The sequence below is a fragment of the Schistocerca gregaria genome, unplaced genomic scaffold (genome assembly GCF_023897955.1).
Source record: "Schistocerca gregaria isolate iqSchGreg1 unplaced genomic scaffold, iqSchGreg1.2 ptg000599l, whole genome shotgun sequence".
Lineage (NCBI taxonomy): Eukaryota > Metazoa > Arthropoda > Insecta > Orthoptera > Acrididae > Schistocerca > Schistocerca gregaria.
The window spans coordinates 287,015-307,088 of NW_026061988.1; the positions used below are offsets into that span (position 1 = coordinate 287,015).

The window sequence follows — 20,074 nt, forward strand, 5'->3', positions numbered from 1 at the left end:
TATTGCCGTTGTTTACGATAAACACATACACCGTGTGTCTTTCACTGGTCAGTCCTGCAGGGCATTTCGCATTTTTAAGTTGTATTTGTGCGACGAAATCGCGTGCGCCGAATAAATGAGGTATTTCACAATTTCACCCACGATATTTACAAGACCTCCGATAATTTTACTAAGCAATTCTCATTGTCGGTGTACAGTGAACTAGAAGAGATTGCTCGAAAAAAATACATCAATCCCGATGATTGGACAGACCAGCCCCAGCCAAAGGATTGGGGGCAAAAGACTCCTTTTGAAAAGGCTATGGCTCGGAACAATCGCGATTTGGAGTACATGGTGACCGAAAACATGTTGAACGCTCATGCATCTCTAGCTGATCACGTATGTCGCAACACGACGAGGGAAGATATTTTTGCACTGAGCGTATCTTTTCTGATAAAAACAAAAATCGGCCATCTTAATTTGATGTATCTGACGCTCTAATTTTAAAGATCTTGGAAGAATCTTTAAGCCGATATGAACGCCTCCGAGAAGTAAGTCCAACACTTCGAGCGCAAACCCGATGTGCTGAATTTTTTTCAAAATCAGAAGATTCTAGTCGAAGAGACAGTAAGAAGAACCGAATGGCCTCCATTAAATGTTTTGCAGAGCTTTATAAACTCACGCCTCTCTTGAGCAAATGGGAGACATGCATCGAAAATTGCATGGGTAATTTTCGGCAATGTGCGCAGGAAACGGAAGGTATGAGCGCGCACGCTTTAGTGTTTTAATCATTTTAGAAAATTGTACTAAAATTATTTTTTTAGATTTAGAGAGAGCCATCGCTGAACACTACCTTGCTGCTGATGCCCTATTCAAAGACAAGGGTGTATTAGATATCAGTTATGTTTGTTCGAAGGAGGCGTTTTTGATGTCTTTTAACAACGATAAGAGATTTAAGGCTCAGATTGCATGCGTAGGTCCGAAATACTGCCCAGCCCTATTTCGAGATGTGCTCTTATGTTTCATTGGCAATAACGGTACATCCAAGCCATGTTCAAAGGAAGTTAGAAACTACTTAGCGTGCATAGCTGATTTTGACTATAAACCCAACGAACGTTTTTACACCTCAGTCGACAGAATTCCAAACTATTCTCTACCTCACCCCTCAATCTTGAAAGAATTAGAGCAAAAAAAGCGTGAAATGAATGCTCTTCAAAAAAATTTTGTATGAATGACTGATATAGCGATTCTGGAGGAATACTTTTATTACAGAAGCAAAGCATTGAGGGTACTGAGTCTGTAGTCTGAATACTTTGAAGACAGTCGAATTTTGACAAAATGTGAAGCTCCAACTAGTGCGGCAACAAGACATATAGAATCCGCGTTTTAGTGTCAAAAATGCCTTCAATTAAAGTTGGTGTTATTGAGACATTTAGACAGAGCATTTGAAATTTGTTTTAGAAGGCGTCGTTTTTTTGTTGACTTTAGACGTGGCTGGAGAAGTTCTAAGGTACAAAATCTTTTTTTTCAGACTTTCATTGGCTTTTTTTTTAGCTTTTGTAAAAGACATAAGCATGTCTAAAGTAAAAGGGAAATTAAAGGCGCAGTCACTAGAAACGCTAGATGTATCCAAGCTTACGCCGCTGACACCTGAAGTCATTTCTCGCCAAGCAACCATTAATATTGGTACGATGGCATTTTTAGGTGTTTCGGGTAGGCGTATCTTTGAGGGGGGAAAAGGCGGCACGAAGCGAGGCGTTTTTGTATAGTATGCTTTTAGCCGGGCAAATATACATTGTTTTTGTGTGTGCGATGTACTTTGTACTACATCAGATTGCCACGAACGTGACAAATGGCGTTGCTAATTGCAATAATCTGTATTACGGTGTATACTACTAAGGGACAATTGGACATGTCGCGCATGGAAAGTCGACGGTAGTGAAGGCGATTTCGGGCGTTCAGGTACGGAAGAGATAAGATGCATCTATTGGGGAAACAGAGAACACCGACGAAATGATCTTAGATATGGACAAATTCGACGAGGTCGTGACTGATTTTTGTGTACGAATGTGCACTGATGGAGTCGGCCAGGAGTGTTTGTTTTTTATCTTCGATACCACGACGTGAAGGATGGCTTGGATTGAATGTGTTCGTTTTGTAATACTGAATTGTGTTTTTTTTTTGAAAACCACACGGTCCATATTTGAAAGACGGTCCGGTTTAAAAACGAGCTGGTGAGAAACATCACTATCAAACTTGGATATGCGAATGCAAAAATTTATAAGTGTCCTAAGTGCAGCAGACCGAGCTGTTACCAGGCATTCAGCAGTTATACGGAAGACAATCCGCCGTGTGGCAATAGTGGTTGCGATGCAGAATTAGAACTATTAAGGTGTGTAAATCAAAAGTAATTTTAGCGTTTAGGGATTTTGCTGATAGCATATTTTTAAGGCATGTGTCTTTTGTGGATTGTCCTGGACACGATATCTTGATGGCAACTATGTTGAACGGGGCTGCGGTAATGGATGCAGTGTTGCTATTGATTGCTGGAAACGAGTCGTGTCCTCAACCGCAGACGTCCGAGCATTTGGCTGCAATAGAGATCATGAAATTGAAAAATATTATTATTTTACAAAATAAGATTGATTCTGTGAAAGAAAGCGTAGCTGAAGAGCAATATTATCGAATACTGGATTTCATCAAAGGAACAATTGCGGAGGGTAGTCCAATTATTCCCATATCCGCCCAGTTGAAATACAACATTGATGTGGCTTTGGAATACATGGTCAAGAAGATTCCAATTCCTGTCCGCGATTTCACGTCTTCACCACAGATGATTGTGATTCGCTCTTTTGACGTGAACAAGCCTGGATGCAACATCGATAGCTTGCGTGGTGGTGTAGCTGGTGGATCGATTATCAGAGGTGTTCTGCGTTTAGGGGACGAAATTGAAGTCCGTCCTGGAATCGTTTTTAAAGACAATGAAGGTCGAGTTCGATGTCAGCCGATTTTTTCTAAAATTATTTCTCTTCTTGCTGAGTCGAACGAGCTTCACTATGCTGTTCCTGGAGGGCTTATTGGAGTAGGCACTTGTATCGATCCCACCTTGCTTCGCGCTGATAGACTAGTCGGACAAGTTTTAGGATCAGTTGGAGAACTACCTGAAGTGTATACTCACATTGAGGTGAATTTCTTCCTCTTGAGCCATCTCCTAGGTGTCAAGGCCCAAACAACCAAACAATCCAAAATTGCTAAAATGACAGCAGACGAAGTCCTTCTCGTTAACATCGGATCTACATCAACCGGCGGACGAATACTCGCTGTCAACAACGATCTCGCAAAAATTTCCCTCGTACAACCAGTCTGTACCAAAATTGGCGAAAGCATCACCCTTTCAAGACGTATTAGCAAGCACTGGAGATTGATCGGATGGGGGAAAATCCTATCTGGTAAAACAAGCAGTCTTACCATCAATGCCTCGTTGTCAAATCCAGCAAACCCTGTCAAAGAAAAAACCACAACGTCTAGCTAAAAAAATATATGAACATGTACACCTCTGAACCCTGAATATTGGTTTAAATGATTCTCTAAATATTAAGAACATATTCTGGAATCATTTGATTCTCACAAAAAAAAACCTATTTCGCTTCTTATCTAGAAGTTGTGAGGCATCGCGGCATCCACGTCACTGTACCATGTTTTCCCGCGTCATTTCACTCAAGTCAAAAAGGGCGCCTTCCTTCGCGCATAGGTGTTGAATGCGTGAATAAACAAAAAGTCTGTATGGTATGTGTGGGGGGAAGTACACAAAATTATATGTATTTTTAGCAAACTCGCTTAGTTTGTCCTACACACGCGTATCGGGCCTACGCATCACTAGCACAAGATAAACGTTGGCACTTTCCGAACCCTATTTTTCCGCTGGTCATCTATGTCATCAAAGGCGCTGAGGAGGGAAATTGGAGAAGATTTGTTTGAAGTAAACAGCCTATGTGAAGACGATGAGTCGCGATCTGCCGCTAAAATAGTGCCTGCTTGCTCCAATTTTTTCAGTATTGTGCGCTATCTATTCATTTTTCTACGGCATACTTTACGGATCTGTGCCGCCCTTTTCGCTGCAGAGTCCGCACACCTAATTCTCGCAGTATTTTTCTTCGGCCAATTTGTGTACATAACGTGTACGCTCATCGCTGACCGTCCTTTTATCCTTACCAGCTTTCAGATGGTGAAGGAGATTCGCCCGACGATGTCCTTGACCAGTCGCTAGGTGAGCCCGCATTTTCACTTCAAACAAGTGAGGGCAATAAAAAATTCGAAACCAGTTCGTCCAAAAAAAAACCTAGAAAAAAGAAGAAATCAGCCAAAAACCAATTCACGCTCGAGCCTCTTCTTGACCAAGATACTAGTGTACCCAAGAAAACGCCCTGCGCTAAAACTGATGTCTCTTGTATGCACATTCAGGTACCCTATCTGAATGTCGAAAAGGAAATCACCAATTTATTTGGAAGCAACGTCGCCGCTCAAATTGACCACGTACAAGATGGGAGACACGCCTCGAGGCTTGGTTCGGGACGAGCACACCTTCAAAAGCGGTCTTTCATATTCGTTCGTCCTGTTTCTACTTGGCCGCCTATTGACCCCTACGATGGATTGAGTATGAAACTACTCGAGACAAAAGACGACGTACATTATTTCGTAATGGACTGGAACGAAACCTACAAAGGTGTTCAAGAGCAATTTTGTTTCCTCGACTTTGAGTTATTTTTTTCCAGCTACAACCTGCATCCTTATCATATCGACACACTGCTTCGGTTTCACAACTACATTCTGGCCACTGGCTCCTACGATGTGGCACAAGACATGCTGAAACGACTTATATACCGATTCGAAAAAAGCTGGCACAAAAAATTTCTTAACGAATTTCCACTGGGAAATTGCCGACTGGAATATGATCCACACATACAAAATCGGTCAATTATGTTGGGTCTTGCGAATTATGCCTATCAAATCTACAAAAAAGGATATGCCAGAACAACCCTAGAATTTTGCAAGTTTTTATTCACTCTCGATCCTTCAGATCCGTTCGGATTGCTCTATTGGATTGACCAGTGTATTTTGAGGAAAAACAAACATTTGCTCATAGCCGAATTCTTAGCTCATCCTATGCTCTGCAAAAAGAACTTGCTGATCAGACCAAATTGGCTGTATTCCCTGGCACTTGCTAAGTTCCATTTAGAAAAAAATAAAACTCGCCTCTCTAATTTGTCTGAAGAAATCTGCATCCCTTCTTACGAGCCTCAACATCTGTCCGACAGTTCTCAGATTCTCGCTCAAGCCATTTTGACTTTTCCTCAAGCTCTCATATATCTCTGCTCTCGACTGTCCATACAGCCTCTTCCAGACAACGGCATCGACACCCATCCCTACTTCCTGTCGTCTCAGGATGCCGATGATTCCTATGATCCGGTCCATTTGCAGTGCCTTCTCTACGCTGAATGGGCAAACCGTAACTGGAAAAACCCATCCACTATCCAATGGTTGATCGACACTACACTCCATGTTGTCCATGCAATCGAACAGCCAGAATTCAATACCGATCAGTGGCTTGAACATCAACGTTCTATACGACAACTCACCAACACTAATTTCCATGATGTGCAAGGGCTGTACCGATATGCACTCCTGAGCGATCACCCTGACATCAACAAACACCTCCCTCCGTCTGTCCTAGAGCAAGGCATCCAAATATATTCAGAGGAAGACATCAACACGCTGTTTCCCAGCAACGCACGACACGAGGAATCTCCCTCTCCAAATTCACCCTCCTCCTCTTTGCTGCCCACATTATTGGAGTATCTTCTCCCATTCTAACACCCTTATCGGTGTCTACAAAACAGTGTTGCGTATATATGTATGTCCTTTTTTACTGCACATTTATACATACATGCATTCATATACGAACACTAATGTACTAGTTCTTCTCCGCATTCGACTTCTTTTTCTTCTGTACTTTCTTTTTTGACCAAATCATTTCTGCGTACATTCTCTCCAACATCTCCTTCTTGATCACCATTTTTTCTTGCCTCTCCAACTCAATCTCATCCTCTTCCACCTCTTCCGCGTTCCTAATTAGTTCCTCCTCTTTATAATAATTCCACGTCCTCGGATCTTCTGGCTTCCCCTCTTCGTCTAATATTATCCCCACTGTATCCTTTGTATTTATGTTTCTGTTCTCCATCAAAAGTACATTGCTTTGGTTACTGATATGTTCATCCAACTGAGATACGGAGTCCAGCTCTTTTAGGTAGCGCAATTTCCAATTCTCCTCAGGCGCGAATGGTATGACATCTTCCGGCATCCATAGTGGCCTTTTGCGGTTAGCTTTCCGCTGAAAAATTTCCTCGACTACATTCCAATCTCCAGTCAAATTCAACGGATTATACCCCGCAAAAGGCCCTCTACTCTCTGCCGTCTGATACGCGTCTGTAAAATCCTCTTCTTCTGAAACATCAAAATTAGTTTTTGTACCTCTTTTTTTCTCATTGGCATCACGCTTTACAGGCTCGTCTTCCTTCGCCGCCTTCTCACCCATTACGATATCTTTGGCTTCGTTGATCTTCGCCGCAATATACGGGCTTCCGCCTATATCTGGGTGATTTCTGAGCATCAACTGACGCCACTGTCGAGTCACATTCTGACCGTGCCTCGATTGCCTTTATACACAAAACGCGTCAACGTAACCGCTCTTTCTGACAGTCAAATTTCAAAAGCTTTTGTACCCGGCTCCTCCCTCAAATCTCAGCTCAGGTTCTTAGCTCGGGGCCCAGCGTGCAGCTGTGAAAGGTTGACAACTGTTTTTAGTGTGCGCTTAAAAACTGGAATTCTGTCTGCACAAAAAATGTTGAGCCTTCAACGGGTTTTGAAACGTTAAAGGATCTGTACTTGTCTACAGAACGTACTCTTCGCTCAAGCCGAGGATCTGCCTGGCCTCTTTTTTTGTCATCTCGCTCTGAAATGGACCCCCATACAAGATCTGGGAATCGGCTTGTTTGTCTCCACTCAAATTGACTGGCTTGGGTATGACCAGTTTTTCATAATGCTTCCTCAGGGCATCGTATGCCGCAGCTGCCTGCACGTCATCAAGTAAACCTAGCTGATGCGCAAAATAAATATTTTTGCGCTGAACATACAGGCGAATACCGCCTGGGCGCCTGCTAATGCTCCGTTTTGCTATATATGCAGCACCTGCTAGTCCCAAACTAGCTACTATAATCAAACTAGCCTGTTTTTTTAAATATCAAAGAAAGGGTAGGATATTAGGTGATCAGGTCAAGGCAGCATGTGTCTAAAAAGTAAAGTGGATTATTTTGTGTACCATTCATGCAAAAATGCAGCAACTCAACTTTTTTGTATCTTTGTATACAGTTTTTAGTTAGTTTAACTAGACACTGTTAATCCTCAATCTCTTACCGCGCTGTCAAGGTCACGGTAGAATGTGAAAAAAAGGCCAAATCCCAATATGAACAATATATAGTAAATTCGGAAAATACAAAACTTTTCGACCGTGTGAAATTCAAAATTTGTTTCCTAGATATGTCTGCAGATATTGCCATCGGGCATCTGGTGGATCGGTGACTGAGAAATGACGTAAAAGTGTATTGCGATCCCCTCGTACAGTTTTTCTCGGCAAATACGATCTTTTCGTAGGTATGCCTCTCCCTGACTGCGGTAACTTTACAGCAGTTTGGACACAAAAATTATGTGAATGTACAAATAGATGACCGATGGATGATAGGAAATAAAAGTAAGACAATATTGGCTGCAAAACAGTACACAATTTAGTGAATTAGAATTTTTATGAAAAAAAATAAACCATCGGCCATTTCATTATTGTTGTGCTCATGTGGCAGCATTTGAGGTTGTATAAAATTGAAGTGCAAATCGGTTTGTGACCAACGCGATGTAATTCTTCTAGGTGTTTAACTAGGATTTCTCTAGAACGATTCTTTTTTGCTATTAAGAAAAGAGACGGTATTTAACAGCAAAAATTTCTTCAAAAGGTTTCTGGAGCATGTTCCCTGTCCACTTATTAGAAAGATGGTCACTCATCGAGGCGGTGACTAGGACAACTCTTTATTTCTGCAAAAAATGCTGCTTAATCAAAGAAAAAAGAGGGCAGATGTTGAAAGGCCATGTATTTAACACAGAGTGCGCATGTCCCTCATTCGTCTCGAAAGACTGAAAAATTAAATTTTAGTCGAGTAATCACAATTTGAAGAGCGATAGTATTGAAATTATTAGATGATGCTGTGTTTTGACTAGCTCAGAAAAGATACACACTGAAAACAAAATTAACGTACTTGAAAGAAGCCTGACGAATATAGAATAAACGTTAATGAACATGCTCAGGGCGTCGCTGACATGGTCAGTGTTTCCTTCGTATGCATTTGTGATCATTCTCTGTGTATCGTACGATACAAAAAGAGAGAATATACCGAGTCCTAGATACAGGTTGACGTTATGGAGGGCAGCATAGAACGCCGGGGAAAGTGGAAGTGCTAGCATTGGACCGAGCCAGCTTATTAGTGAAATACCTAGCAAGAAAAGGATACTACCTCCGAGTACACCTCCTAGGGATAGAAAGGTGGTACTTTTGGCCCTAATGGCAGCTAGTGAAAATCCGGCGAAAATAGCAGTTGTACCGGCCAATGCCATAAGAATAGTGGGCAAGGACACAATAGAGAGCAATCCAGTAATACTCAAACCGCTGAGAAACCCAAACCCCATGAGCAAATTTTGTCGAAACAGAATGTTTTTGGGATTGGAGAAATAAACTCCCAGTATGCATCCAATACTACCCAAAAGGCCTACGAAGGGTGCTGTAGCCAATATAGAGGCTGGTAACACCAAATAAGAAGCACCCCCAATGGCTGCAGCTCCTATCATTGCCGTGATAGTTGTATACACTTTTCGTAGGTGCTGCATGACCGAAGGATTCCTATGAGTCATAAAGTTGTATACGCAAGACATTGACAATCAATCAGTACGTCGCTTGTTTTTGTATCAGTTTCGATCAACAAGGTTACGCGTACATAAGTTCTTCGGTGGAGGCATTTTGATCGTAAGAAGGCGCTTGATTTTCTTCTTTCCATAGGTTGTATGATGGAGTATCGCGTTTAAGAGACTAGACCAATGCTGATTAGTGTCGTTTCGCTATATTAAATGCGTGCAATAAATATAAGCCACGTTCTATGTACTATGCATTCTAGCCAAGGACGATCATCTCGGACCGTAAAAGCCTCACACAAAGAGAGCATGCATATCACACACACATGCCTATTTCGTACAAATTTGAGGCAATTTTTTTACACAAACACCAAAGCACATAAAATTTTGGAGAATATGAAATTTGCTCTTATGAAGTTTAATGTTCAATACATACAGTTTCTTCGTAGCTCGGTACTACTTTATTTGCCTCTGTCTGCTTCCGTTCCTTTAGCATCTCTCGCTGTGCCTTTCTCCATTCTCTAGAACTGTATGGTCTAAAAGTCGTATTCACAAGATGAGAAACATATCTGCTATCAACTCTGATTGTATGAGATGTCTTGAACGTTGCAGGGGGGGAAATATCGAATAATCTAAATCCTGCATGTTTGTGAGCTGGCTGAAATGTCAACAGACTTCTCGGATTTCGCAAATTCGACAAAGAATATGAACATAAGTGTCCACTGAATATCAATGAAGCCATGATACAAATGAATGGTGACCAAAAAATTTTTGCAGTGGATTTTATTGTGCAAAAAAACTACTGCTGTTTTTGATCTACAACAATTGGCTCTGATTTTTTTCATCAGTTGTTCTGATAATTGGTTTTTCTTGTTGTCGATGTAAACTGACCTGTCATATCGCTTTTTTCTCTATTCTTTTCTGAAAAATCAGTAATTGCCTTGTCTACCTTCCTTATGTTTTTCTAAAAAAAAAAAGTGTAGAGGATTTACTGTAAAAAAGATGTTAAATTATTTTTATATCATAGTTTCAAGTTTACCTTGCATTCAAAATAATTTCTCATAACTTATTCCAATAATGTCTTGTTCCAAACCGAAAAAAACGGTCTACCTCATTCGCCACGGACAGAGTTTGCATAACGTTTATGAGGTGGAGGCTACTGCGGCATCTTACAAGGATCCAAATATTTTTGATTCAGAGTATGTGGGCGCACAATTTCATCCTTGTCAGAAGTAGAGCCCTCACACTTCTCATTTTTGAAAAAAATTCATCTTTTTTAGCTCTCATTCGACGCTTTGCTTTTGCTTGTTTGCTATTTGCAAAAAATACTAATTTATCTAGAACCCATTAGTTTGAGCAGTTTAGGCGTTGAACAGGCTACTGCTTTAGCTGAAATTACAGCTCCTTTTATTGATCAAGTTGAATTGGTTGTAGTTTCACCTCTTACCAGATCTATCCAGACTTGCTTAAAGGCAGGATTTTTCTCAAAAAAGGTATAATTCAGTTCTGTTCAATATTCACATATAATCATAAAAAATTACATATCCCCTTTTTCTTTTAAGAAACCTATTTTGGTTTCTCCGATGTGTAGAGAACAAGTAACAAATGGCTGCGATTTAGGACTGCTGAAGTCAGATCTTGTCAATAAATTTCCAGAATTAAACTTTGATCTCATCGACAAGGAAATGTGGTGGTATATCCCTCCGGAGCTCAAGGCGGATATAAGGTCAGACAACTATACCGAAATGTGGAAAAAACATCCTTATATCGAACCAGAGGGTATGTCAGGCAGCCAATTTTAATTTGTCTATATGCTGAGGAAGGATATGACGTACAGTAGTATATGTCATTCCACCCTTTTAGATCATATGTTTCTCTAATTCTTCGCATTTTTCGCGATCACAATATCCTCTCTCTGTGAGAAAAATTGTTTCAAAATGTTGTTTACACATAAACTATTTGCCGGCTATATTCCCCATGGACTGCTTCTAATCTAGCTAATTTTTTAGATTATCTGTTTGAACGAGTTGAAATGTTCCGTCAGTGGCTCCGTGATCGTCCAGAGCAGCTGATCGTCGTTGTCGGGCATTCTAATTTTTTCAGGCGATTTCTAGGCATGGTCGACATTCTTCAAAACTGCGAAGTCTATAAGACTACTGTCTAGCCGTATCAAAGCTGTTCTTCGGAATGATCTTCAAAATTTTTTCTCTGCATAGGCGGTATTTTTCTTGGCTGAATACGCGCAAATTGTGATTTTTGATGTTCTTTTCATCATGCCTCAGCTTCTCGAAGCTTGCAATACTTTCTCTTTTTTAAATGTAAACACCATAAACGAATTAATTTTCTTTTTTTATTTGTTACATCTCTTTACTACTTTGTTTGCTTTTGGCCCAGATTCAGGGTATTTGATGCCGAATGAGTCTACAAAACGCAATAGACACAGAATCCAAAAACGCTTTTGAAACCCCTAGTGTTTATAAAAAATATTTGTATGGCGCTCTCTCAGGAATGGTCGAGGTAACCACTACCCATTGGATCGATGTGCTCAAAACCCACATACAGACAGAAAAAGCGGCCAACATTAACATACGCATCTCAGATACGGTAAGAAAAATTTGGCATCAAGAAGGGTTCAAAGGGTTCTATCGTGGTTACATTTCAAGAATGGTGGGTATCGGGCCTATGAGAGCCTCTCTTTGGGGTACAATGGACCATGTATGTACAACAAAAATTATAGCCGTTACGTAGAGCAAGTAAGTCTTTATATTGAACATGCATGTCTTCGTTTTTCCCTTCAAAAGTTAGAAGTTGGTCGTATCATGTTATGTAAATTCCTTGTTTGTTATGAATTTGAGCGAGTCGCTCATTTTCTTTGTCTAATGAATGTATTAAAGGACAATACTATGATAGCGCGCTGGTATATCATCCAACTCACTGAAATTCATTTTAGATGAATGATACATTGGTTCATACTTCACTTGATGAAGCTAGTCGCCTTCTTACTTCTGGTGCTATTGGTGGCATTGTTCAGAGCATATGCGATATTCCTGTTGAAGTCACCAAAACACAACTTATCACAAGCAAATCTATAAAATTAAAGCAAGCAATACTTGAAGCTATGAAATTTCGCGGTGCCGGCGCTACGCTTTCGCGTAATTCTATATTTGCTATGGTCATGAATTGTGGCATTAACTACCAGCACTCACCAGCGACTCCAAAAAGTGAAACAATAACTCGCGCGGCCGTATTCGCCCTCTTCGCAACTTTTATTACTCAACCTTTGGATTATGTCAAAACGCTACAACAAAAAGCCGGGAAACTATCCGATATCAACTTCGTCAAGTTGTTAGTACAGACAGGCCGCCAGAATTTTTATATGCTCTGGACTGGTCTTCTTAGCCGTACGATTTTGTCTATTTCAACAATGAGCGTGGGCGCAACAACTTTCAAACAGCTACAACACTCTGACTACAGGTAAAAAATTTTAATTTGTTCGGACGTCATAGTATGTTTGCTTTGTGAAAACCTGTTCGGCAATCAGGAGAAAAAGTAATCAACTTTTTCTATGACGACAATGAAAATTGTTATGTACACATAAGTCCAAAGCATACATGGGCACATGGGCTATCTCAATTGTAGTAAACTCAGAGGGTCTGTTCTATAAGGCGCCATTAAATGTTCAAACTTATAGATAGACTGTCTAGCTAACTATAAGTCCATCGAATCATACCGAATTTCGGAAATATGCCGACACTACTCTAGATAATGTTGTATATTTTACGATATAATTTGTATCTAGCGCAAATAACGGCAAATGTACCAATTTTTTTGACGTTTTTTTGGGTATTGTCATTGCCCTTGCTGCTCTAACACATATGGTAAACAAACAAGCAGTGTGTCTATTTACCAAGTGCAAGTAATGGCGTAGCTCATTTCATCGTATAAAGTCCTCGTAAACACTTATTACTGATTTTCAAAGAAATAAAATCGCATTCTATTTTTCGCCTAGATTTTTTTCATTCTTGTTCTACGTGCTAGTACTTCACGTTGAATTGGGCACGTTTGCTTGACTGATACTTAGCAATTAGAGAGCAGTGATTTTTTGTGAGGTTCGTCGTAATGACAGATTAACAGCACGATAGTTAATTCTATATAAGAAAAACTTTGAATTGCCTGCATAATAGTTGAATTGAGCTATACAAAATGAATATTCAATAATATGTATTGTTACAATTTATCATAGCTAGCTAAACAGCTTTCATAAACAATAATTATACCAACTTGTTTTGACAATTTTTTTTGTTTTTATACTCATACAGAAAGCATGGGTGTGTGTACTAGTCGTATTTCGGAAGACACCGATGCGACCAGGCGTGACCGTGAAATCAATAAGACGCTCAAGTCAGATGCACGCCGCATGGATAATGAGATTCGCTTACTGCTGCTTGGCTCTGGAGAATCTGGAAAGTCTACTATCGCTAAACAGATGAAAATCATTCATATGAATGGCTTCACTGTAGAAGAAAGAGAGAGTTACAGGTCAGTTATCCTTCAAAACATTTTTATTGCACTAAAAACACTTTTAGAGCAGTCTCAAAATTTTGAGTATAAACTTCATCGGCATAATCGCTCTTTGCGCAGTAAATATCTGTCCTATGAAAGCGATTTTTCCGTTACTGGGATCACTCCGGAAATGGCCAAAGATATTAGCTCTCTGTGGAATGATGAGGGTATTCAAAATACCTTTGCACGACGTTCTGAATACCAGCTTTCTGACTCGGCATCATATTACTTGGGTGAAATAGAACGTATTGGTACGCCTGACTATGTACCAAATGAACAGGATGTGCTCCGATCGCGCGCCAAAACGACTGGTATTATTGAAATTCATTTTCGCATTGGACAAACAGATTTTTCTTTAATTGACGTAGGCGGTCAGCGTTCAGAAAGAAAAAAATGGATGAACTGTTTTCAAGGAATTACTGCTCTCATCTACTGTGTATCACTTTCGGATTATGATCTGAAACTTGAAGAAGATAATGAAACTAATCGAATGCAAGAGTCATTAACGCTGTTTGGTCAAATTTGTAATTCTAAATGGTTTGTTGACACATCAATTATTTTATTCTTGAACAAGTCTGATTTATTTCAAGAAAAAATCAAGAAAGTGCCATTAACTGCTTGTTTCGAAGACTGGGATGAGAATAATAGAGATTGGAAAGAGGCAGCCAATTTTATAGCCAATAAGTTCAAGAGAAAAAGACAGGAAGGCAAGCCTATATATATCCAAATTACATGTGCAACTGATACAAAAAATGTTGACTTTGTTTTTAACGCTGTAAAAGACACAATTATTCAACAGGCTTTACAAGCTACGGGCTTCACTTTATAAATAGTGCAACACCTATTAGTTAGTAAAAGAAAATTCTTTGTAAATCTTACTGCAGCCAGTTAGTTGTATATCTGTGATATTTTTAACTTTAACGTAAGATCAGTCCCATCTGTCACATCTTCAAAAAACCAAGGAATTCATGTGAATCATTCATTACTGGTGTTTGGTTTATTACATCCGTTGCCTAGTATTATGATATTATGCCATTTATGCGACAAAAAGATACCCGATACGGAAGCCCGAAACTTTTCGTGAATACTTAAAAGCGCATTATGCTATTAGTAATTAATATTTTGGTTGTACATATTATGATAGTGCTACTGCAGCATTATGACGCTTTGATACGAGGGAAAAAATAATCTGTGCAACATAAAAGCAATTCTAAAGCCAGGAACTAATGACGATGTACTTGTCGAATTTTTTTAAAAAATTTTGGTAATTTATTGGTTTTAGCGTCGATTTGTAGTTGATAGACGACGCCTTATTATTTCATGCCGGTATGTGTTTATGATGTTTGTTGTCCCTGCGGATATTGTTTTCTTTCTGACGTTGATTGGGGGTTCATTTCAGGCATCGGAAGTAAATCCGAAAGCGTTTCCGCTAGCTGGAGACGATCTTACTGTGGTCATTTTAGATATTGTCAAACAGGCCAGTAACCACAAGCAGCTGAGAAGAGGGGCTAATGAGGGTACATTTTTGCGATTATTTGTTTAAGGGGAATGTGTATATACTGACGATATGTGTTTAGCTACCAAAACCCTGAATCGCTCAAAAGCCGATATCATTATTTTGGCGGCGGATGCTGAGCCATTGGAAGTTTTGCTTCATCTCCCGTTGGTTTGCGAAGACAAGGTATGTATAAGAATATTAGGTGGGCCATTTTTTATTAGAAGAATAACCTTATTATAAAACTGCATGGTATATGGTATACACTGTGATACTAGAGCGTTCCGTATGTATTTGTTCCTAGTAAAGTGGCTCTTGGAAGAGCATGTGGCGTTTCTAGACCAGTTATAGCCTGCTCTATTCTGATTAATCGTCAGAGCGATTTAAATGAGCCGATTAACAATTTGAAGAACGCAGTTGAAGCATTGATGACATAAACTTCAGGCTGTTTAATCTAATATGCATTAATTATATGAATTCGAGTTTTGTTAGTCAGACTAATAAATGTATCTACATTCTTGTACGATTGTTTTTTAGTGGTTGTAAATACAAGACGCGTAGCTTTCCACTTTTTGCAGGTGGTGTGTTACGCTGAGAAAAAAGTTAGACGATGTTGTCGAGCACGATTTTTGTGCTACTAGTTCCACGAATTTCTTTGGGACTATCTTCGGGGAAGATAGGCCGTTTAGCTAATTGACTTATGGAAAAAAATTATTTTTTTTAATAGTTCTTTATGAAAGTATGTCTCATATTGCGACTCGAAATTGATAAATTTCGCATATGACGTGCAAATGGAAGTGTGCGGGTCATGACACATTGAAAAGGGGTTGTAAAATTTTAGTTTTGTGGGACATTCTGACTCATCGGGATTTAGATAGCGGTTGAGGGATGTGCCCATGGAGAGCTGGATGCAATATACGAGACGTTGACATACATTATGGAAAAGGAAGGGATCAAAATAGATTTATTGATATGCTGCGGAGATTTCCAGGTACGAAGCGAGAGTTGGCTTATTGCATAGATATGCGAAATAGATAAACTTCTTGAAGAGCTGTGTGTCGAATGAGGCGTGATTGATTGAATACAGTGTCCTAGGAATGAGCGAGACTTGGAGTCGATGGCTGTTCCAAACAAGTACCTATCCCTTGGATCTTTTTACAAATACTATACGGGTGAGAAAAAAGCACCCGTCCTTACGTTGTTTGTACACGGAAATCATGAATCAATCAACTATTTGAAGGAGCTATATTTCGGCGGATGGGTAGCTCCTAATATATACTACATGGGTTACTCGGGTGTTGTCAATGTAAATGGGATTCGAATTGGCGGGTTAAGTGGAATTTATAAAGAGCACGATTATTATCGTGGACATTATGAAGTCCCTCCATACACATCATCGTCAATTCGGAGTGCCTACCACATTCGTGAATTTGAAGTTTACAAACTTTCCCACATATCTGGAAAATTGGATATTATGATCAGTCACGACTGGCCTCGTGGTATCTATCAATTTGGAGATGTTTCTCAACTTTTGAAAAAAAAACCCTTTTTCCGTCGCGAAATAGAATCGAACACTTTAGGAAATCCGGCCGCAGAATGGCTATTGAATGTTCTCCGACCATCTTATTGGTTTGCGGCCCATTTGCATGTCAAATTCCCAGCCTTAGTACTCCATGAAAATGGTCAAACGACTCGATTTTTGGCACTAGATAAGTGTCTCCCACGACGATCTTTTCTTCAAATTCTAGATTTCCCGTCTTCTCAACTGCCCACTTCTGCCGTTGAATACGATCCAGAATGGCTCGCTATCTTATATGAGTCTCAAAAAATTTACAGCACATCCTATCAAACCATTCGGTACAATCAAAAATTAGATTTGACCAATGCACGCCAACATATTCAAGCTCGCTTGACCGACTTGGCATCTTGCCAGGCTTTCCCCTTTCAGCCAGAATCAGAACCCCCTACTCTAGCTGGACCGTTTGAGAACTCGCAGACACGCCTGTTCATCGAGGCCTTTCAGCTTCCGAGTAACACCCTTTGTGCTGACATAGAAAAAAAGGAGCCTCCGACTTGCGATCAAAAGTCGCACGAGAACCCAGAGGAGATTCTGATTGATTTGTGAACAACGAGAGCCTCCTCGACAACTGCGTGCATTCCTCGTTGTCTAGAAACAAAAAGTAGTGTATGTATATAGCAGTTGTATAAGCACTCTGTGCGTACATCGTGCTCATTCCATATGATTATGTATGACGGGAGCGTGTATCACAACGGCGTGGCACGCTTTGCATAGTGCGTGTGTATACGTACTATATGTGCATCTAATGTTACATGTACTCCACGCGCTCAGGCATGTGTGTTGCCGAGAATTTTTTGGTTTATTTAGCACTGTCCAGTCTTTTGGAGCATGCTCTGGGAGGTACATGGACAATCAAGACTCTATCTGGGAACTACTATAATCGTCGATTTTTCGACGAATTTTTTAGATCTATAAATTCTAATTCGTCAATGCTGGGAATTATTTTTTTTGTGATGTTGTAAAATGATTTAGTGTGTATTGGGCCAACGAACGGAATGATATCTAGCTTGATATGAACATCAATTTCCAAATTTCTGAAATCAAAGCAACGCGGTGAGATGCTCATACTGAGGGTCTATTTTAACTTATAGAACCAGTTCCTCCCTTTTTTTAATTCAGTGAGTACGCCAGCTACTTTTGTTGTATAGGCGCTCGTTCAGACTCAAAGAGGTCACTACGTACTTTTTCTTTCCAGAAATTCCCGTCGGGTACTTTGCAATTATGTTCTTAATGTCTAACTTGCTCATGCTTTTAGTTAAAATTTTGTCCCATAACATAAGTTGATTGTCCTATAAAAAAAAATAATAAGTTTTTGTATTTTCATATCCTTCTCTACGCGCACATCTGTGCCGTTTCGATAAAAAATTTATTCTCAATGTACTGTTTGGCCATCTTGCATTTCCACAATCACCATCAACATCATGTTCTTAGTATTCCATGTCCATGCTGGACTTAGATCGGCGGCCAAATCAAACTTGCCCACTAGCGACGAGTGTTCTGGGGCGAGTGTTTGTGTCATTTTGAAATAATTCTCTATTTCCGGTGCGCTGTTCCCGGTCATGGAAGTTAACGCCTTGTAAGTAAGCAAGTAACAAACGGTCCTTTGCCGTCTGCAAGATTTCGGTACACGCCGCATTCAATCACATTATGCGTACTATCGGCTAAAGCTTATATCAAACCCTAGGATTTTCGGTTCGCCTTTGAGAAATAAATTTGACACGATATTGATTCCACTCATTATGGAAAGCAAAATCGCTGTAAATATCACGACTGAACAAAGTCGATGTAAGGCCTTGTACATCGGACAGAAATCTATCACAAAAATTTTGTTTTTTTTAAATAGATTCAAAACTAAATGTCATCTGTAGAATTTCTGATGTATATCGCATACTCGAGCCTGAACTGTTCTTACTGCATGCGCAAGGGCTGTGCAGCACCTTCTTTTCGACTGGAACACCTACCGCCAGGTTTACTTTCGATAACCCCCACATTCATATACAGTGCGTGTTGGATAAATAGATAATGTCATTACCGACTCGCGAACGGACGATGCCGTCGTACGATCCTCCCTATGCCCGTTAGGAGTTCCTAGCTATATGTCTGTGCTGGTCAACACAAGCGTAGAAGGCAGACAGTACTAGGACAGTGCGTGTTCAAAAAAATGTTTTATTTAGTGCCGTTCAGGCACCATACACGATCCTTCTTGTGGGTATGTCCCCTTGTCGAGGATGCCGCGTCCAAAAGGAGGTAGCGTCTTGAAAAAATTTTGCCTGTGAGTCTTCACCACACACAAAGAGAGCGCCGACAAAATCGGTTTGCAATGTTGTCCCAAACACTACAAGTCCTGGACCTTGCAAATTGGCAGTTTCTAGCGTATCATTTCAACTTCTGCATCTGTAATTTCTCGCCAACACCCTATCTGTGTGTTGTTAAAAAGGCGTACCGTCGTATCAGTGCCAGTGCTAACTGGACGTTAAAAAAAAAAACACGTACCGGAAGATCGCCTAAAACGATGGGTCCAATTTGCTTTCTCTCGATGGTGACCGTTTTGTTTCCAATAGCAGCCAACATCCTTCGTAGTTGGTGGTATCTGCCTTCGTATAGAGTGACTCTACGCTCAAATGGTTACCGCACGTTTTCACATTTTGCAAAGATGTTTCGAACAACTCCTTGTGACACGTACCGTATTAGGTGTCCAGAGTCGTCCAATTGCTCCAATATAGCCGGTTTGCAGGGCTTTTGTTCGGACCTTAGTATTAGTTCCCCTGACTCGAAAATCTTACTCTCTTCACCGGTTAGAGGCCTTTGGAGCAGAATATGGTAGACTTTGCCCAGTGCGCCGGATTTCTTGCTGGGTGAAGTCAGCCTTTGAATGAGGTCGCCGTCTTGGCTGAGCACGAGGGCTCCAGACGCCCATTTATCCAGCCTTCCGGCTGGAACCAGAGGGGGACGTCTGTGCAAAAAGGAAGAGGGGAGCAAATCGTAAACGATTTTGTTTTCGTGTTCTCGCGCCCTGGAACAAACGTATCCACGGGGCTTGTTAAGCAAGATGTTCAGGTGCTCAAGGTAGGGCAGCGGTTCGCCATTCGAAGTAACAAGGTGGGGATCGACGTGGTCCTTAGGCCTGGCCATCTTTCCCTCCACTCGAACGTTGTTTCGGATAATATAATCCTTGGTAAGGTGTTATTGGTTAGAAGAACTCACTAAGGCAACGCGCACCTGCAAAGATGGCGAAGGTACGAAATACGCAAATTATTTTTTCAGTGTGTGTGCAGTCTTGTGTATTTCGGAACGCTGACACCTTCCGGGTAGTTAGAGAGATCTTTGATGTACCATGCATTTGGACCTCGTCGTCAGACCGAGGTTGGATAAAATTTTGTCTAGTCGACACGCGCTCGCCACCATGTTTTTTGACGTTGAAAAGGAGAGGCCGGGGTGATTGCGCCAAAAGC

The 20,074-nt window shown here is 40.5% G+C and overlaps 6 protein-coding genes across 10 annotated transcripts; 3 read left to right on the forward strand and 3 right to left on the reverse strand.

Moving 5' to 3' along the window:
- Positions 1-31: 31 nt before the first annotated feature.
- On the forward strand, positions 32-4,501 carry LOC126316712 (uncharacterized). The gene is made up of 8 exons (XM_049992807.1): positions 32-120; positions 198-378; positions 489-738; positions 804-1,665; positions 1,880-1,941; positions 2,190-2,371; positions 2,431-3,756; positions 4,195-4,501. Exons 4-7 carry the CDS (start codon positions 1,554-1,556, stop codon positions 3,509-3,511), a joined length of 1,437 nt encoding a protein of 478 aa, XP_049848764.1. The 5' UTR covers positions 32-120; positions 198-378; positions 489-738; positions 804-1,553; the 3' UTR covers positions 3,512-3,756; positions 4,195-4,501.
- A 511-nt stretch (positions 4,502-5,012) lies between these two features.
- LOC126316713 (uncharacterized) lies at positions 5,013-9,736 on the reverse strand. Its single transcript, XM_049992808.1, has 7 exons — positions 9,422-9,736; positions 9,072-9,163; positions 8,340-8,977; positions 7,655-8,217; positions 7,355-7,392; positions 6,939-7,261; positions 5,013-6,692 (listed from the first exon to the last, which is right to left on the reverse strand). The coding sequence occupies exons 5-7, from the start codon at positions 7,355-7,357 to the stop codon at positions 5,951-5,953; spliced, it is 1,068 nt and encodes a 355-aa protein (XP_049848765.1). The 5' UTR covers positions 7,358-7,392; positions 7,655-8,217; positions 8,340-8,977; positions 9,072-9,163; positions 9,422-9,736; the 3' UTR covers positions 5,013-5,950.
- Positions 9,737-10,042: 306 nt separating this feature from the next.
- LOC126316717 (G protein alpha i subunit-like) lies at positions 10,043-15,566 on the forward strand. Of its 5 annotated transcripts, none has more exons than XR_007556260.1 (9): positions 10,043-10,184; positions 10,337-10,478; positions 10,548-10,764; positions 10,995-11,700; positions 11,936-13,094; positions 13,305-14,874; positions 14,948-15,065; positions 15,126-15,229; positions 15,322-15,566. XR_007556260.1 is itself a non-coding variant. In XM_049992812.1 (2 exons), exon 2 carries the CDS (start codon positions 13,310-13,312, stop codon positions 14,375-14,377), a length of 1,068 nt encoding a protein of 355 aa, XP_049848769.1. In that variant the 5' UTR covers positions 12,959-13,094; positions 13,305-13,309; the 3' UTR covers positions 14,378-14,771. The 5 variants fall into 5 exon arrangements, 2 of the variants coding, with proteins under 2 accessions (XP_049848769.1, XP_049848770.1); XR_007556261.1 differs by having other exon boundaries at positions 10,327-10,478; positions 15,322-15,533; XR_007556262.1 differs by lacking the exons at positions 10,043-10,184; positions 10,337-10,478; positions 10,548-10,764; positions 10,995-11,700 and having other exon boundaries at positions 12,959-13,206; positions 15,322-15,533.
- A 210-nt stretch (positions 15,567-15,776) lies between these two features.
- On the forward strand, positions 15,777-17,394 carry LOC126316829 (lariat debranching enzyme A-like). The gene is made up of 3 exons (XM_049992924.1): positions 15,777-15,782; positions 15,918-16,034; positions 16,131-17,394. The coding sequence occupies exons 1-3, from the start codon at positions 15,777-15,779 to the stop codon at positions 17,166-17,168; spliced, it is 1,161 nt and encodes a 386-aa protein (XP_049848881.1). The 3' UTR covers positions 17,169-17,394.
- On the reverse strand, positions 17,342-18,188 carry LOC126316719 (uncharacterized). The gene is made up of 3 exons (XM_049992814.1): positions 18,004-18,188; positions 17,805-17,911; positions 17,342-17,656 (listed from the first exon to the last, which is right to left on the reverse strand). Exons 1-3 carry the CDS (start codon positions 18,181-18,183, stop codon positions 17,497-17,499), a joined length of 447 nt encoding a protein of 148 aa, XP_049848771.1. The 5' UTR covers positions 18,184-18,188; the 3' UTR covers positions 17,342-17,496.
- Positions 18,189-18,849: 661 nt separating this feature from the next.
- Positions 18,850-20,043, reverse strand: LOC126316720 (uncharacterized RNA pseudouridine synthase YtzG-like). Its single transcript, XM_049992815.1, has 4 exons — positions 19,956-20,043; positions 19,306-19,793; positions 19,116-19,233; positions 18,850-19,041 (listed from the first exon to the last, which is right to left on the reverse strand). Exons 1-4 carry the CDS (start codon positions 20,025-20,027, stop codon positions 18,991-18,993), a joined length of 729 nt encoding a protein of 242 aa, XP_049848772.1. The 5' UTR covers positions 20,028-20,043; the 3' UTR covers positions 18,850-18,990.
- Between the last annotated feature and the right edge of the window lie 31 nt (positions 20,044-20,074).